Source organism: Pristis pectinata, chromosome 15, assembly GCF_009764475.1.
Source record: "Pristis pectinata isolate sPriPec2 chromosome 15, sPriPec2.1.pri, whole genome shotgun sequence".
Taxonomy (NCBI): Eukaryota; Metazoa; Chordata; class Chondrichthyes; order Rhinopristiformes; family Pristidae; genus Pristis; species Pristis pectinata.
Genome location: NC_067419.1, coordinates 44,342,946 through 44,362,673, shown reverse-complemented (window position 1 = coordinate 44,362,673; position 19,728 = coordinate 44,342,946). Strand labels below are relative to the sequence as shown.

The window sequence follows — 19,728 nt, the reverse complement described above, 5'->3', positions numbered from 1 at the left end:
TTTGGTGCACCGTTGGGGTGGCACAGCTGGTTGAACTGCTGCCTCGTAGCTCCACAGACCCGGGTTCAATCCCGACCTGTGTGGAGTTTGCCTGTTCTCCCTGTGACTGCGTGGGTTTCCTCCGGGTGCTCCGGTTTCCTCACACATCTTACAGTTGGTAGGTTAATTGGCTGCTGTAAATTGCCCCTGGTGTGTAGGTGACTGGGGGAGTCTGGGGGGAGTTGATGGGAATTTGGGGAGAATAAAATGGGACTAATGTAGAATTAACGTAAATGATTTACATTATGTTTAGAAACATTTAAAATGTTGAAAGGACTGGACAGAGTAGATGTGGCCAAGCTGTTTCCCTTGGTGGGTGAGTCCAGGACCAGAGGGCACAATCTTAGAATTAGAGGGTAAAACAGAGATGAGGAGAAATTTCTTTAGCCAGAGGGTAGTGAATTTATGGAATTCCTTGCCACGTACAGCAGTGGAGGCCAGATCATTGGAGGCGTTTAAGGAGGAGATAGATAGATATCTAATTAGTCAAGGTATCAAGGGATATGGGGATAAGGCCGGAAATTGGGGTTAGAATAATCTTTTTTCTGCTCATGGAGCAGACTCCCACCCCCCTCCCACAGTTTGTTTTTAAATTTTATTTACAGCGTGGTAACAGGCCCTTCCGGCCCAACGAGTCCGTGCCGCCCATTTTAAACCCAAATTAACCTACCTGTACGTCTTTGCGATGTGGGAGGAAACCGGAGCACCCGGAGGAAACCCACGCAGTCATGGGAGAACGTACAAACTCCTTACAGACAGCAACGGGAATCGAACCCCGATCGCTGGTGCTGTAATAGCGTCGCGCTAACCGCTATGCTACCATGCCACCCATTTCTCATTTCTTTTTTCTTTTTCCCCCTTTGCTTTGGAGCAGACTTGATGGGCCGAATGGCCTACTTCTGCTCCCTTGTCTTGTGATCTTGTGATCTTGTAAGTGCAGGCTTGATCATTGGTATGGACTGGATGGGCTGAAGGGCCTCCTTCCATATTGCATCTCTTGATGACTCTATCTATGTGTGTATTTCTATTGAGCAAAGAGGTGGAATATGGATTATGATATACAAAAGGACAAGATACAGGGAAGAACATACCCCAAAGATGGTGTTGATGTTGTTATGGTGAAAACTTGTAACTCAAATGTTTGTAAGGCAAGGAGTTATTGTGCTTCTCCCATGTAATTTTGCTTCAGATCTTTGGATCTCCAGCCAAGCCCCAGCTGTGGTCAGGAGTCCCTGTTCCATCCCTCTTTTGACCTCTCCCTGCTCACACTTCTGGTGCTAGGAAGTTCACAAGGATGATCCTGGGAATGAAAGGCTTAACACATGGGCAGTGTTTTGCTGGCTCTGAACCTGTACTCGGTGGAGTTCAGAAGGATGAGGGGGGAATCTCATTGAAACCTACTGGATACTGAAAGGACTGGATAGAGTGGACATGGAGAGGATGTTTCCAATAGTAGGGGAGTCTAGGATCTAAGGGCCCAGCCTCAGAATAAAGGGACATCCCTTTAAAACTGAGATGAGGAGGAATTTCTTCAGCCAGAGGGTGGCGAATCTGTGGAATTCATTGCCACAGAGCACTGTGGAGGCCAAGTCATTTAAGGCAGACATTGATAGATTGATAAAGGGGTTAAGGGTTACAGGGAGAAGGCAGGAGAAAAGGGTTGAAAAAAATCACCCATGATTGAATGGCGGAGCAGACTCGATGGGCTGAATGGCCTAATTCTGCTCCTATATGTTATGTCATTATAGTCTTTTCCAGGAAAACCAGGATCTTCCCAAAGGGAAGTTGGCCCTTAAACATCCCACTGTTCAGATCACCCACAGAATCTATAAGGCCACAGCTTTTAAACAAGGCAAATTCTGATGCTGCTTTAGAGAAGCCAAAAGGGGGATGTATAATTCAACCTTGTCGAACTGGGGTACAATGTGAAGTTTCAGGAAGTCATGTGGAATGGGCAAAAAACTCAGGAAAGAGAGATTGGGAATAGTTATAAAATCCAGAAATTTATTTAAAAAAAGGAACATAAGATATTTATCGGAATACTGTCTATTGTTCCCATTATATGAGACCCCACAGTTGGTTTAGTGTGTACAAAACAACATTCATTGATGCAGCACCTGTAACACAGTAAAATTCTTAACAGGAGTTGATAACAAACATTTGACACAATATTGGGATATTGGGGCAAGGGCCCAAAAGAGGGGTCGAAGAGACAGACTTTGATGGGGATCATAGGTGGAGAGAAAGGTGGCGAGGTTCAGGGAGGGAGCTCTGGTGCTTGGGAGCCTGGGCAGCTGAAGGCATGTCCGTCAATGGCAGAGTGATGGACACCTGGGGCCGGAAGTGTCAGAGAGCTAGAGGTGAAGGATGTAGTTGAGAAAAGGAGGACCATAGTCAAGGAAATGAGGGTGAAGCCCCAGCTGCCCATCAAAAAGCTGTTATTCTCATGCACATTGTCCTCAGAAGATTTGATTAAGGTCAACATTGTTTATAAGATTTCTTTATTAGTCACATGTACATTGAAACACACAGTGAAATGCATCTTTCGCGTAGCGTGTGCTGGGGGCAGCCCGCAAGTGTCGCCACGCTTCCGGCGCCAACATAGCATGCCCACAACTTCCTAACCCGTACGTCTTTTTTGGAATGTGGGAGGAAACCGGAGCACCCGGAGGAAACCCACGCAGACACAGGGAGAACGTACAAACTCCTTACAGACAGCGGCCGGAATTGAACCCGAGTCGCTGGCACAGTGTAAGAAGGAAGTTGAATTTATATAGCACCTTTCACATCTTCAGGATATTCCTCATTAATTTGTGTTTTAAGGCCCAGGGTAATTTGATTTTGGTGACGTTGATTGTCAGATTGAATTAAGACACGTTTGCACTGGTGTCTTATAGATCATAGGATGTGCCTTTGTGACATAGGTTCCAGCTCTTTGCTGCAATTTAAATGTGACCTATTCATTATTTGAAATGTGGATTATAATATAAAAAAGGGCAAGATACAGGGAAGAATTTCTGCTTTGCTGCAAAATAGTGCTGTAGGATCTTTTGCAAATTCTTGAGAGAGCAGAGACAATCTTGGTTTAATATTGCATCTGAAAGGTGTCAGCACCGACAATGCAGCACTCCCGCTGTACAGCACTGAGAAGGCTCTCACACATTCCTACTGATCTCAATACCCACAATCTTCATGACTCAGAGGTGACGTAACAAACCAATGAGACAGGTGTGGAACAGCCAATTATAAAGTGTTTCTCATTGCCTTAGGACTCTTTCCAGCCAATGAAATGATTTTGAAGTGTCTTGTAGAAAACACATCAGCCAATTAATGCACAGCATGCTCCCACAGACAGCAAGGAGATGAATGAACACGTAATCAGAATGTGAACATCATACTGGGTTAAATCTCAGCTATAACACTATTTAAAGACACATTTGCATTGGTATATTTTAGATCGTAGGATGTGCCTTTGTGAATTGATGTTCCAACACTTTGCTGTGTGTTTATCAATGTGACCCATTCATTATTTCAACATAGACTATAATATGCAAAAAGACAAATAATTGGTTCTTATTGGATATCTACAGGGTTGGTTAGGAGAGAGCCACCAAAAATTCCAGGGCTATCCAACTGAAGAGAGAAACCCAGATCTTAGCATTTTTCTGTGGCTATAGAATGGTTTCCTGTTACGTTGCTGCTCAGGTTACTGGAAGAATGATCTGTATTGCTGAGCTATCTTTGTACTTTCGCATCTCAGCTTTCATACTTTATGCCAAGTGAGTGACATGGCAGGACTGAGACAACTGAGTACTTTGAAACTCCGTGTGCAAACAAAGCAAGTCTACACACTTACAACCGTTCCCAAAATGTCTTCATCTGTGAGGTTGTCTGTGCCTTCAAACTCAATGTGTATTGTGTTGTGTAATGTCTGGCATGGCTACCTTGGGCCAAATGGCCTCCTTCTGTGTTGCGTCATTCTAAGTGAATATAAAGCGTAGAACTGACATGTCATCACTGCCAAGTTTGCGAACTTGTTTGGATGCAGATAGTCCTGTAAGAACCCAAAGTATTTCTTACGCCATGAAGTGGATACAAATCCCTGCTCTCTCCTTAGTTCCACCGTCAGTTCCAAGCTAAACTCTTAGTTGCCTTCTCCGAGACGATGTAAGGTCACGGTATGATGTAGATTCATTGCAAATTAGGGATGATAAGAAGGGGCCTCCACTCGGAGAATGTAAGTGCACTTCCTTCAGCTATGGTGCCTGTCCAACACCCATTGGAGGACCTCCCATAACCAGCTCACCATAGGAGATGCCAGCAGTCCATCACATCAATCTCATCCCTTGCTTCATGTCAAATGGAAATAATACAGGTGCAGAAAATATTGGACCAGTTCAGAAACTGAACAGAACTGACTACCTGGGAATGAAAGAAAGAAAATATGTCAGACGGTGCAAGCAAAATTTGTAATCCTTTAAATGCAAGTTTCTGAAGAGTACAAGTGCATAGTTCATTGAAAGCAGCGTCACAGGTAGACAGGGTGGTGAAAAAGGCACTTAGCACTCTGGCCTTCATCAGTCAGGGCATTGAGTATAAGAGTTGGGACATTATGTTGCAGTTGGTATTGGAATTGGTTTATTATTGTCACTTGTACCGAGGTACAGTGAAAAACTTGTCTTGCATACCGATCGTACGGATCAATTCGTTACGCAGTGCATTGAGGCAGTACAGGGTAAAAACAATAACAGAATACAGAATAAAGTGTCACAGCTACAGGGAAGTGCAGTGCAGGTAGACAATAAGGTGCAAGGTCATAACAATTCCATCTGTCCTTGAGCCTGGTGGTGTGTGCCCTCAGGCTCCTGTATCTTCTACCTGATGGGAGAGGAGAGAAGAGAGAATGACCCGGGTGGGTGGCTTCTTTGATTATGCCGGCTGCTTCACCAAGGCAGCGAGGGGTATGTCACACTTGGAGTACTGTGTACAATTTTGGTCACCCTGTTACAGGAAAGACGTGGTTAAACTGGAAAGAGCGCAGAGAAGATTTATGAGGATGTTGCAAGGACTAGAGGGCCTGAGTTATAGGGAGAGGCTGGCCAGGCTGGGTCTTTATTCCTTGGAGCATAGGAGACCAAGGGTTGACCTTATAGAGGTTTATAAAATCATGAGGGGCAGAGATAAGGTGGATGGTAACAGTTTTATCCCCAGGGTAGGGGAGTCCAAAACTAGGGGGGCATAGGTTTAGGGTGAGGGGGAGAGATTTAAAAAGGACCTGTAGGGCAACATTTTCATGCAGAGGGTGGTAAGTATATGGAACGCGCTGCCAGAGGAAGTGGGTGAGGCAGGTACAATAGTATCATTTAAGAAGCACTTGGATAGGTACATGGAGGGGCGGGGCTTGGATGGATATGGGCCGAACACAGGAAATTGGGACTAGATGGGTGTGCACCATGGACTGGTTGGGCTGAAGGGCCTGTATCCATGCTGTATTGCTCTATGATTCCCTATGACTCTCCCTTCAAAGACCTCCACCTCATTTCCAGGACCCTGCCCCTCTCTTTCTCAGTTATATCCTCCAGCCTTACAGCTTTCTGGGATCTCCAATCTCTGATTTCCATCGCTCCACTATTGGCAGCCGTGCCTTCATTCTCTTGCCCTCTAAACACCAGAGGTCCCTCCCGAAACATTAAACCTGTGGCCTCAGAACCCCTTAGCATAAAGCAATGTCAAAATATCCTGCAAGGAACCGCAAAAGATTCGCCTCTCAAACACCTTTCATATCCCTATTGAGACATCCCAAAGCTCTCCAGAGTCAATGAAGTGCATATGGGGCATGGTCACTGCTACAATGTAGGAACCACAGCAGCCACTTTGCGCACAGCAAGCTCCCACAAGTGGCAATTTTTATTTTGAGTGTGGTATAAGTATTAGCCAGAAATTTGGGGTATAACTTCCTTGACTTTGTTTGCATGAGATTTCTTACACCCATATCCCAGGCAAAAGAGAGCATTTCTGATGATGGAGCACTCCCACCACATTGGAATGCCAGCCTAGGTTTCCATGGCCAAATACCTTACATCCTCTTGAAATCAAAACAGTGCAGGAAACACCAGCAATGCAATGCTGCAAGCACATCCAAAGTGAAAATAGAAATCCTCAACGTTTCAGAGAAAAAGTATTATTAACGGTTGCAGAAAATCCGGCATCAAAGTTAATGCTAAATTAAATAACAACTGCCACAGATAGTTAGACCACACTTAACATATCAAACAGCCCAGCGTCTGAGCTGTGTCGGCAGGTCATCTACAGCTTGGTCAGAGGGGTGGGCTTTAAGGAGCGGCTTAAAGGAGGAGTGTGCAGTGGAGAGACGTTCGGGGAGGGAATTCTAATTTTTAGTGTCTAGGCAGCTGGAGGCACGACCACCAAAGATGGAGCCACAGATATAGGCGTTCCTAAGAGTTCTTGTCTTCACCTTCACCTTGAGTCCCAGCCAACTTCGGGGATGCACCCCCTACTACTGGGTGAAGGGGTTGTGGGAGTGGGAGGGGTGATGTTGATGCTGCACACAGATCAGTAGGTACATAAGGATACAGAACAGTACAGCACAGGAACAGGCCCTTCAGCCCACCATATCTGTGCCGAACATGATGCTGAATTAACTAAATCTCTTCTGGCTGCACATGATCCATATTCCTCCATTCCCTGCATATTCATGTGTCTGTCCAACAGCCTCTTAAAGGCCATTATTGTATCTGCTTGCACCACTACCCCGGCAGCCTATTCCAGGCACCCACCACTCTCTGTGTAAAAAAAACTTGTCCCACACATCTCCTTTAAACTTTCCCCCTCTCACCTTAAATGCATGTCCTCTAGTACTCGACATTTCTACCCTGGGGAAAAGATTCTGACTGTCCATCCTATCTGTGCCTCTCATAACTTTATATACCTCTATCAGGTCTCCCCTCAACGTCTGACGCTTCAGAGAAAACAACCCAAGTTTGTCCATCCTCTCCTTATAGGTCAAGGTATCTGCTGATTGGACTCCAGCTCAGCTCTCTGGAAAGGTTTGAGGTACAGATGGTGAACAAACCCAGGACCGGTGGAGATCTCGAAGAGATGGAGGGCGCGAGATGTTCACAGAGAAGGAGAGGGATAAGGTCACGGAGCACTGCTGGACCAGGGACAGTGCAGCTCACCAAGTGTAGGGGTGGCGCAACGAGGGATCAGGGTGGGCGCAGTAGAACCATGGGGACATTGTAGTGCACAGACAGCAGTGGAGAGAGGTTTGGGGAGGGAATTCTAATTTTAAGGGCCAGGGCAGCTGATGGAGCCACAGAAATATGCATTCCTCAGAGTTCTTGTCTTCACTTTGTTACCTCTGCGTCCTACCCAAGCTCTGGGACGGACCCCATACTACTGGTTGAAGGGGTTGTGGGAGTGGGAGGGGTGACGTTGATGCTGTACGCAGGAAGTGGATGAAAGACTGAGCAGCACAGCAGTGCAGTGAATACAGCCTTTCCCCTGGGTGCTCCAGTTTCCTCCCGCATCCCAAAAAATGTGCAGCTTGGTGGGTTCATTGGCAGCTGTAAATTGCCCCCTAGTGAGTAGGTGAGGGGTAGAATCTGGGGGGAACTGATGGGAATGTGGGGAGAATAAAATGGGTGGTTGATGGTCGGCCTGGAATCAATGGGCCAAAGGGCCTGTTTCATGCTGTATGACTCTCTGAGGATCTCACGGACTTTTGTGAGAAAGTTGACAACCACAAAATAGAACCACCCAATTCTGTACACGTGCCACTCCTGAGTAAAATTATCGAGGAATAACTTGACTCCAATCTTGAAAAGAAATTCGACAAATATTTAAGTAATACCGGAGGACTGTGTGGATTGGGACGGCTTTCAAGAGTGCATGGTTCTGGTGTCCAGAATAGACAGTAGGAAGCATATAAATCAACCAGGAACGGCTGAGAAAAAGGCACCAGACCAACAAACTTACTCTGCCAAAATATTTTACATCTGATAGTAATGATCTTAGCTCTCACTTTCCTTGGGGGTTAACTTGCCAGATAATTCAGTTACAGGATGGGTTTAATGAAAAGCAGTTAGTGCTTAGGAATAGTCTTTAGGTATATTCAGCATGGGAGGCCCATAGGAAAGTAGCAACTAGTATCGCACAAAATTAGGCTCGTTTGGAGTGGCAGGGTGGTGTAGCTGGTAGAGACACTGTCTCACAACACCAGAGACCTGGGTTCAATCCTGACCTCGGGTGCTGTCTGTGTGGAGTTTGCACGTTCTCCCTGTAACAGGATGGACTGTCTGGTTTCCTCCCGCACCCCAAAGATGAGTGGGTTGGCAGGTTAATTGGAATTGGTTTACTGTCGTCACATAGAACATTACAGCACAGTACAGGCCCTTCGGCCCACAATGTTGTGCCGACATTTTATCCTGCTCTAAGATCTATCTAACCCTTCCCTCCCACAGGTAATCTTCTACCTCAGTCCCATTTTCCTGCACTATCCCCATATCCATTGATTCCCTTAATGTCCGGAATTCTATTAACGTCTGCACACAGGAGACACAAGAGATTCTGCATTCGTTAGTCCAGTCCTGATGAAGGATCTTGACCCGAAATGTCAACTGTTTATTTCCCTCCATAGCGATGCTGCCTGACCTTGTGAGTTCCCCAGCATTTTGTATGTGTTGCTTCTATTAATGTATGTTTTGAATGAACTTAAAGACTGAAGCCTCACAGCGCTCCGGGGTACAGAATTCCAAAGATTCACCACCTTAATCATCATAGTTCTAAATGGCGGATCCTTCATTCGGAGACTGGGAACTCTCAACTCTCCGGGCCATTGGATACTAGTCAAGCATCTTCACCAGTCTGTTACTGAAAACCTTCAACTGTGGAACCCCTCCCTCAAAGAGTTGTTCAAGCAGAAAGCAGAAATCACTGAGAGGAAACTGGATAAGGCAGCAGGAATGAGTTAGAGAGATAAAGAAGGTGCAGAAGGCTTGAAGAATCTGAAACACCTGCACCAACCAGTTGGGCTTCTCCCTGTGTCAGAAATTCCATGTGATACGATGAAAATAAATCCATTTAATGAAGCAATGACCTACCACATTATCAGCTGGTAACTTTATGTACAAGAATCTTGATTTTCAGCGATGAATTGGACCTCTTGTTCATTCTCCCTCCTGCGGACCATTAAATGGGGAATTAATCACTCCAGTAATCAAGCCAGTACTGAGTATTAATGTAATACAAATAGGGAACACTCTAACATCAGATTTAAGGCTGAATTCAGTCACATCTTGTTGCATTATAGGTAACTTGGAACTTTGGGAGAGAGGGATTTAACATTTCAGGTCAATGATCTTCTATCATCAGAGCCTGAAACATTAACTCTGTTCTTCTCTCCGTAGATGCTGCCTGACTTGCTGAGTATTTCCAGCATTGTCTGTTTGCATTTCATGTTTCAAGCAGCTGTATTTTTTTCCCAATAGGCAGTAAAGTTTGTACTACACATACTCTGAGCAGTTGTGGGAGCTGGGCAGTGGGAAGGATGTGGAGAAAGACACCACAGACTGGGCAGATGATACCTGCTCTGGATGTCTGCTCCGGTGTCACACCCAGCCATGAGCCAATCCACAGACATTTAAACTATAAGGAAGTCAAAGGGCAAGTTGGGATGTTATGTTGCAGTTGTACAAGACGTTAGTGAGGACGCACCTGGAATATTGTGTTCAGTTTTGGTTGCCCTGCTAGAGGAAAGATGCCATTAAGCTGGAAAGAGTGCAGAGATTTATGAGGATGTTGCCGGGACTTGAGTGACTGAGTTATAGGGAGAGTTGGCCAAGTTAGGACTTTATTCATTGGAGTGTAGGAGGATGAGGGGTGATCTTATAGCGGTGTGTAAAATTGTGAGGGGCATAGATGGGGTGAATTCATTCAGTCTTTTTCTAGGGTTGGGGAATCAAGAACTAGAGGTTTAAGGTGAGGGGGAGAGATTTAATAGGAACCTGAGGGGTAACTTTTTCATCCAGATATGGAATGAGCTGCCAGAAGAAGTGGTTGAGGCAGGTGCATTAACAACATTTAAAAGACACTTGGACAGATACATGGATAGGAAAGGTTTAGAGGGATATGGGCCAAACACAGGTAAATGGGACTAGCTTAGATGGGCATCTTGGTTGGTATGGACAAGTTGGGCTGAAGGGCCTGTTTCCATGCTGTATGACTCTATGACAAATCCGATCCCAGTTCCAGGACTCATAGTTTTAATCAGGCCGGACCCACAATGCCTGCAGAAAAGCTGAACAAGAGACTGGCTGTGCTGCTTACACATCGCTGTTGACCGGGACCAGACGACACACATAGCTCTCCTGAGCTCAAATGGTCCTGACCTGGATAAGGTGCTGAGCTGAGCCCGAGCGTTTTATCAGAGTGTGCACCTGACCCCACCCAAACCAGCTGCCGACACTCAGGGCCCATTAGGAACAAGTCGTCAGGGTCTCATCCGGACTCTTTAAGGGTTAAATTATGATTACACAAAGGAAGGTTGTACTTTCTGGAATTTATGGGGTTGAAGGGTGACTTACACAGAACGTAGAACAGTACAGCACAGGAACAGGCCCTTCAGCCCACTATGGCTGTGCCGACCATGATGCCAAATTAAACTAATCTCATCTCCATCAGGTTCAGGAACAGCTACAGCCATCAGTTTCTTGAACTGACCTGCACAACCCTAACCCTGCCTCAGCAACGGAACACCACGGACCACCTCTTGCACTGCCGTGGACTTGTCTCTCATTGTGTCTTTTTTTTGCACTAACGTTTTGTTCTTGCACAATCTTTTTTTTCTCTCTCTCTTCACTGTCTTGTATAATTTATATTCTGTGTGTTGTCTGTACCTACGTGCCTGTGATGCTGCTGCAAGCAAGTTTTTCATTGTACCTGTTCCTCACCGTACTTGGGCACAGGACAATAAACTCGACCTGATGCAATGGAAGAGCAGATTAAACTTAAGAGAGTCATTGTTCATATATATATTTTCGTATTGCATAGAAGGAGGCCATTGAGCCCACTGAGTCTATGCTGGCTCTCAGAGCAATTTCATTCCCTTGTAACTCATTCTACCTCACATAAACCTCATCCCCATCCCCCAGATTCTACTCCTGACTAATACACCAGGGGCCAATTAATCTACCAACCCGCACGTCTTTGGGATATGAGAGGAAACCGGAGCACCTGGGGGGAAATGCAGTCACAGGGAGAACGTACAAACTCCACACGCATAGCGCCTGAAGCCAGAGTCAAGCCTGGATTGATGGACCTGTGGAGCAGCAGGTAGTACCTGCTGCGTCGCCGTGCTTCTGCTATCTTGACCCCCTCTTGTTCTTTTGTTGCTAATGCAGAAGCATTTAGCTCTTTAAGTCTGTGCTAAGTAACAGACGACTATGTTGACCGATACCCAGCAGTCTGTCAGTCCTTGCAAGGCCAAACCACACAATACCTTTCCAGTTCACATTCAATGTCTGTTGGGTAACGTCTACTACTTTCCTTTCTTCTCCAGTTCTGTGGAAACAGGTACATAAAGGGTTAATAGGTTGCACACAGATTGAGCTTCCAGTCCATGAGGATTGAATATCGCTCTTGATTACAAGCATACCTTCTGTAGCTGGACAATTAGGCATGTGAAAATTGCAGTGACAGTCACAGTGCAAACGGTGATCATAATTGTCGGAAAATGGTCCATTAATGTGGCACAGCTGGTACAACCTCCCTTGATATGATTGGGATCACTTATTGGCTGGTCTGTTAAGAAAAACAACATTCCTTCATCAATCTGTTGCAAAAATCCTGACTAAAACACATTTCTTTACACTCTCAGTGGTACTTGGATTGACGTGTCTTAAAGTGAAGGGTGATTCCCGTTCGCAAAGACTGAAGAAGTGCTGGGGTTTATTTCTCTCGGAGAAGTGTGACCTCGGAGAGGTCTTCAGGCTTATGTTGGCATTCACAAGGGTAGGACGTGAAAAGGACTGAGACCAGAACTACAATATTAAAAACATCACCAGTGAACCCTGCAGGGAATTCAGGATAAACTACTTTACCAGAGAGTTGTTGTAATGTGGGACTTGTTTCCAGAAGGGTGTTGTTGAGATAAGTAGCGAAACAGTGGCAACTAAGTTAACTGGTTAAAAAAAAATCAGTGCAAAAAAACTAAGTTAAAAACAATCGCAAATAAGTTAATAGGTGAAGAACATTGAAAGGGACACCTGGAATTTAAAAATTTTTGTGGATCTGTTGGGCTGAATGGCTTGTTACTGAGTTGTAAATGATTGAGAAGATAAAGCTTTAACCTATTGGATCAGTTTGATCCATTACACTGCACTTTTACTCCCTGCCATTGTTTAGTTGTTGAGTTCTCCACAAGTCTATCCATTACTGAAAAGGTTGTGCATTTTGTGTCTATAAAACCTGTGGGCCTTCTGGTGCCAGCTGTAGCTTTGTGGGTGGAACTCTTGGACAATCTGGGGAAAGAGCTCTCAGTGGTGAGGATGACCTGATTGCAGTCAGCTCCAACGCAGCAGGAGATGAGTACAAGTGGACAAGACTCACACGTGTTTAGCACTAACTCCCACCACCATCCTGCCACAGGTTCCAGGACCACCACTTAGACCTGATCACAAAATCCACCCTGATTTCCTGAGAGCAGTACTTGGGGGGTGGAACACTGTTGGAGGTGCCATCTTTAGGATGAGATAATAAATTGAAGCCCTGTGTTGTGTATCTGTGGAAGATCCCATAGCACCATTTATAGAGGTCCTCCCTCTTGTTCTGCCCATTAATTATCCCTCAATCATCAACATTCACCTGATCATATCTCATGCCATTTGTGGAATCTTGCTGTGTTTCCAACATTACAAGAGTAGCTACAACTCAGCACAAGGTCAGTGGCAAAGTACTAGGCAAAAGGTGCTATATAAATGCAAGTCTTTGTCACAACTTTTTGTTGCTCTTCTGCCAACGTTCATGACCGCCTCAGTGTTTCTCACCTTCATTCAGTTTCTCTATGTCAACAGTCACAATGTGATTGCAGACTCTGGCCAGTGGGTGGCTCCATGGAGCAGGTGGCAGTTATCTCTGTCTAAATCTTTCACCAAGTATATGAAATGTTTATCCAGAAATGGTTAGCAACATGACGGGCAATTTATTGGTGATATTGTCTCTGGTAAAATTATACGACACACATATCCAGAAGTGTCACAGTGCAAAGACTTGGCACCTTAGCTCTAAACTGCTGAAGACTGTGGAGGAGAAAGTCCCTGCACTTGAATGGCTGCCCACTGTGAATCACCAGTCACATCTCACCTACTGGGTAAGGATCCCTTCCTTCTTGCTTCCCGCCAAATATTGAACCATGACATGAGTTCCACATCCTTTTATTTTTTGTCATTGAGTAACACAACATGGAAACGGGTCCTTTGGCCCTACTCGTCCACGCTTATATCTATCCAAGCTAGTCCCATTTGCCTGCATGTGGCCCATATCCCTCCAAACCTTTCCTGTACATGTACCTGTCCGAATGTTGTTTAAACATTGTAATTGTACCCGCCTCTATGGCTTCCTCTGGCAGCTCATATACCCACCACCCTTTGTGTGAAAATATTGCCCCTCATGTCCCCTTTTAAATCTTTCCCCTCTCACCTTAAGCCTGTGCCCTCTGGTTTTAGACTCCCCTTTCCTGGGAAAAATACTGTGGCTGTTCATCTTACCTACACCCTTTGTGGTTTTATAAGGTGACCCCTCAAAGCCTCCTGCAGAATCTTCTGTGGGATCTTATAAAATGCCATTTTGAAATTCCCTCTCAAGAATATAAAAACATTAGAAATAGAAAGAAAAATGGGCCAATATGGCTCGAGCTTACACCGTTATTCCGGAAAATAAAAGCTGAAAGTGCTCGAAATTCTCAGCGGGATAATCAGCATCAATAAGAGCAATGAATTATAGTAAAAGTGGAATGGTGAATTAAAGTTGTAACTTAAGTTACTGTAATTCCCTATTCTACCCCCACTCCGATCTCTCTGTCTGTGGCCTCCTGCACTGTTACGAGGAGGCCCAACACAAGGTTGAGGATCAGCACTTCATCAAGGCTCATTGCAGCCTCAATATTGAATTCTCCCACTTTAGGTAACTCACTCTGTTCTGTTTCAGAACTGCCCATTTCTTTCTGGCATCATTTTGGCTCAGATTTTCTTTCTCTGGTGTACAGCTCAGCCCCTAGGGCAAGTCTCACAGCCTCACCATTTCCAACATTACACACACATGGGGCTTGGAGGCACAAGAGACTGTAGATGCTGGAATCTGGAGCAAAAAAAACTGCTGGAGGAACTCAGCGGGTCAGGCAGCATCTGTGGAGGGAACTGAACAGTCGACGTTTCAGGTCGAGACCATTCAACAGGGTCCTTTACGAAGAAACTTCTCATGCTTTTAACTGCCCCCATTAACCTGGTTGGTCTCACCCTATCAAAGGTATTTCCTTTGTTCCACCCATCCTGATCCCACCTTCTGTGCTACTGAAAACTAACTTGTTTTTTTACCCAACTCTGGTGTCAATACCAATACCAATACTAATGAAGGGTCCCAGACCAGAAGCATAATCCATTTCTCTTTCCAGAGGTGTTTCCCAAGCTGCTGAGAGTTTACAGCATTTTCTGTTTTTATTTTGGATTTCTAACATCTGCCAATTTTTGATTTCCTTTTTTACTGTTCAATAAGGTCCTGGTGAATTCATTAACTGTTTTCCAGCTCTCTCTCTGTACCCCTGCATACCTAAACATCTGTCAAATTCAGGTTTGAAAGTACTCAGTGTATCTTCAGTCTTTTGGAGTAAAGAACTCTGAAGATTGAAAGAATTATTTTTATCTCAGAAGCATACTAAGCTTCTTCATAAAGGATCCTGTTGAAGGGTCTTGACCCAAAAAGTTGTCTATCCATTTCCCTCCACAGATGCTGCCTGACCCACTGAGTTTCTTCAGCAGTTTGTGTTGTGTTTTTTTTTGCTCCAGATTCCAGATTAAAAGAATTATCTTTATCTCAGCCTTACAATGACCACCTCTTTATTCTGTGGAGAGTGTCCCCTCTCTCTCCCACATTTTCCCTCACTTCCATGGCACGCATTTATATCACAGCACTGCACCTGCCATGGACTTTGACCTACTTCCCAAGACTCCCCCTGTTAAAGGTGCAGCACCTGCGACCTCAGCAGGCAGCTGTTGTTGGAGTTTTATTGGAATATTGAGGGGGAAAACCATGTGTATAATTTTTAAAATTGTTTTTATTTGGGGGGAGATTTCCCAACGGGGCTTTAGTGTCAATTTTGACAGCCGTTCAACTGACTAAAAAGAGGTGAAATCCAATTCCTAGACTCTGGCGTTACGCATCTGAAATAAGGAATGATATTTGGAGTTCTGGGATGGAGGTGGTGCGGCAGTGAAAGATTGGCTGGGGCTTAGTTCAAACCCTGGCTCAGCTACTGTGGAGTTTAAGTTCAGTCAACAATGTGGAATTTGAACAATAACTAGATATAGTGTTGATGGCCATAAATAACACTGGATTGCTGTAAGAACACACCTAATGTCCTTAAGCGGAGCAAGTCTCCTATCCACACCTGGTCTGGGCTGTATGTGACTCTAGTCAAGTCCCACGTGATTGTGTCTGAAATGGTCTAGCAAGCCATGTGGTTCAAAGGCAATTAAGGATTGGCAATAAATGCTGGCCTTGTCAGTGATGACCAGCTCCTAAAAATTAATTAAACAAAAAATCCAATGGAAAGAGACAAAGATATGACTGACACAATTTTGTAGGTGGTCATTTTGATACCCTGAGCTGTATAACAACAGATACTTGTCCGACCCAGGGTGGCACAGTGGCACAGCTACTGCTTCAAAGCTCTGGTGACCCAGGTTCGATCCTGACCCCGGCCCCTGTCTGTGTGGAGTTTGCATTTTCTCCCTGTGACCATGTGGATTTCCTCCGGGTGCTCCGGTTTGCTCCCACATCCCAGAGGTGTGTGGATTGGTAGGCTAACTGGCCGCTGTAAATCGCCCCTGGTGTGTAGGTGAGGGGTAGAATCTGGGTGGAGTTGATGGGAACGTGGGGAAGAATAAAAAATAACAGGATTATTGCAGGATCAGTGTAATTGGGTGGTTGATGGGCCGAAGGGCCTGTTTCCCTGCTGTATGGCTCCATGACTCCATTTGTTTGACAAATCCCATTATTTATTACATCTTTTATTGTATTATGATTTCTTCCTGAAAAATGCTGCTCAGAGCTTGGACTGATGTCTGTAACTTTACTTCTTGCCGTCTGATTCTCTGTGGCAGCTGTAGTCAGTAGACAGGGCTCCCCCTTGGCGATTCAGATAATCACAAGGAAAAAGAAATCTGTCTTTGGTCAGGGACCAATATTTGTCGAGCTCAACGTGTAGTTGTGTCAAGCAGCCAATGACAGCCAAAAAACGAGCTCTACTGACAGCAGGACATACATTTTCAACCATCAGTCCAAGTTTTCAGCAACGTTGCTCTGGGGCAATAAATCAGTGGATTTAGTGCTTAACAGAAGTGGTAACGGAGTAAATAGTTGGATTTAAGTCAAATTAATGTAAAAGATGTGATGATACATACTGGGGCAAACTATCCTGCTCACCTCCTGGTGATATAATGACTGAGTGACTGACCAGTCACTGGAGTTGATAGGATGGGAACCAGCAGTTCCAATGAGCACGTGGAGTGTGATCTGCCTCAGTGTTTCTCCAGGTACTCAACCTCAATGCACCCTGTACTAACTCAATGTAACTACACTGTGTAATGAATTGACCTGTACGAACGGTCCGCAAAACAAGTTTTTCACTGTGCCTCGGTACAAGTTACAATAATAAACCAATACCAATACCAATAGGAGTCCATCCTATTATTACCCAAAACACCCACGTCTTGAGTTGTCAAAGCCCGGAGCTCTGAAATTTACCCCCTCTGTCTCTGCGTTTTAAAGATTCTCTCCTTGAACAAGCTTTCAGTCATTTGCACTAATAGCATCATTGAGTCAAACAGCACAGAAACAGGCCCTTCAGCCCATCATGCCCATGCTGACCATCAACTACCCACCTATCCCGATCCTATTAATCAGTACTTGGTTCATAGCTCTCTATGTCATTTGAAGTGCTCACCTAGATACCTCTTCAATGCTGTAAGAATCTCCACCTCCACCACCCCCTCAAAGACAGTGTGTTCCAGATTCCAACCACTCTCTGGGTAAAACAATTCTGAGATTCCCTCTTTATTTGATTAAATTTATGTTAAGTTAAACTCCTGTGAAGCATCATAGGATGTTTTGCTATATTAAAGGCACTATATAAATGGAAAAGCACCCCTGGCTGTTTTGGGCTGCTACTCTAATGTCTTGTTATATGGCATAGTGTCAATTATGCTTCTGTGAAACACCTTGTGATACTTCACTACAACAGTACACAATTGTTCTTCCACAACAGGTGCTGTTAAAATGGGTTAATATTAGAACAGTATTAGTTAGAGGAATCATAGGCAGAACATCTTGTTCTTTAGTTTCTGATGTAGGACTATCATGATTCCAAGTGCTGGTTCTTGATTCTGCCCCTTATCCCCAATGACGGGGCCTTGTTGTGCAGCACATGGTTTCCATGCACTACTATTTGCCTAATGACACACACCTGAGTTTCATCAGGAGACTAGTATAAGAACCCTGGTTTCACAAACACTGGTTGCCAAATTATTGGTCTATCTTTGGGTATACTTTGTCTTCTGCCTGCTTAGAGCAGGCCACTCTAGAGCAGTCCTGGTTCTGCGGTTTCTCCTAGAAAACCCTGTTTCTGTGTTGGGACTCTGTTTCAGAGTCCCGAGGCAAAATTCCTTCTGTTTGTTGTTCTGTGTTCAGTACTGAGGAAGCATCCTGACTCCAGTCTCATTCTGTTGTTCTGTATTAGGGTTCTCTGTGATCTTACTCTTTGTGTGATAAGGACAGAAGGGTGAAAGCCCCAGTGTGAACATGCCATCAGAAATGTACTCCTCTATGTGACCTCAGAATTGATAATTCAGCCCAGTCAGACTGTACCACTATACTTCATGTTCACTAACTCCTTTGAGTTTAGTAAAATTTGGATCAGATCCCAATCTGTCTGAGGGGCAGTAAGAATAGAATGGGAAATCTTTTGCAAGGCAAAGTATATGAATTGGTACTTCAGGAGTGGAATGCCTGAGCAGATAACTGGAAGATTAGCATCCAACTGAATGGATGAACCTCCATGATACATTTGTCAAACTTCATTCTTGTTCTCACTGGAACTTTGTCCAGATGCTCAAAGCATTCAGTCATTGTACTTCTCCGTGGTCCAGCTCTAGGCCTCAGTGGTAGCACGCTTGCCTCTGCACCTCAAGGTTTGGAGTTCAAATCCCTGTCCAGTGGGCTCACTGAGCAGATGATCTAGTGCAGTGCTGAGGGAACGTTGCCTTGTTGCAGGCAATGCCACTGTTTGCCCGTCCAGCATACTGATCAATGTTTACCCATCAAACCATCACCAAGAAAGCAGATGCTGTTTGTGAGATCTTGCTGTATGCAAATATGCTGCCATGTTTCCTACTTTGAGTGAAGAGTAATTTGGGATATAGAGTCATACAGCACAGAAACAGGCCCTTCAACCCAACTGGTCCATGTCGACCAAGCTAGTCCCATTTGCCTACATTTGGCCCATATCTCTCTAAACCTTTCCCATCCAAGTGTCTTTTAAAAGTTGTTATTGTACCTGCCTCAACCACTTCCTCTGGCAGCTCATTCCATATTCGGACCACCCCATGGGTGAAAAAGCTGCCCCTCAGGTTCCTATTAAATCTCTCCCCTCTCACCTTAAACCCATGCCCTCTCGTTCTTGATTCCCCAACCCTGGGAAAAAGACTGTGCCTTCACCCTGTCTCTGCCCTTCATGATTTTATATGCTCAGTCTCTACACTCCAATGAAGAAAGTCTCAACCTGTCTCTATAGCTCAGTCCCGAGTCCTGGCAACATCCTCGTAAATCTTTTCTGCGCTCTTTCCAGCTTTTGTAAGGTCAGGAAGGACGCTAGCTAACTAGAACTTGCTCTTTTCATTTACTGGTGACAAGACACATTACAAAGTAGCTTCATGTTGAGGTGTGTTATGTCCTGCGTTGTACTTTCCAGTGGTGATCTAGTTGGAATACTTTTCATTGTAACCCATGCTGCAGCTTTTCCTGTGCATTCCCACAGTGGTGCCTGGTCTCCCATCCCCTTGGCCCTCTTGCCTCTGGACCAAGACCAGACACTATCAAGGCCATAAGGGAGCTGGTGTGAAACGGCCACACTGTGATATAGGACATCGCACACCTTCCAGTCTTCACCATGGAGGAAGCAAGTCAGTCCTGAGAGAATGAGGGGTTTGTTGCCATAGCAGTCTATGATTGGCTGCTCATCGTTTGTTGGCACCAATGAAGCTTCACTACGTTATAGAACACAGAACAGTACAACACAGGAACAGGCCCTTTGGTCCACCGTGTCTGTGCCGAACATGATGCAGAATTAAACTAAATCCCTTCTGCCTGTACATGATCCATATCCTTCCATTCCCTGCAATA

The 19,728-nt window shown here is 44.9% G+C and overlaps 1 protein-coding gene across 2 annotated transcripts in view; it reads right to left on the bottom strand.

Annotated features, from left to right (window-relative positions):
• Nucleotides 1-1,955: 1,955 nt before the first annotated feature.
• The window catches only part of kitlga (kit ligand a), a 114,784-nt gene continuing 97,011 nt past the window's right edge, over nucleotides 1,956-19,728 (bottom strand). For both annotated transcript variants that reach the window (XM_052029831.1, XM_052029832.1), the window contains 4 exons: nucleotides 11,714-11,859; nucleotides 11,558-11,619; nucleotides 9,162-9,239; nucleotides 1,956-4,461 (listed from right to left, as the gene is read on the bottom strand). In XM_052029831.1, the coding sequence (XP_051885791.1) occupies nucleotides 9,182-9,239; nucleotides 11,558-11,619; nucleotides 11,714-11,859 (266 nt within the window). In that variant the 3' untranslated portion in view covers nucleotides 1,956-4,461; nucleotides 9,162-9,181. The remainder of the gene's footprint in view (nucleotides 4,462-9,161; nucleotides 9,240-11,557; nucleotides 11,620-11,713; nucleotides 11,860-19,728) is intronic.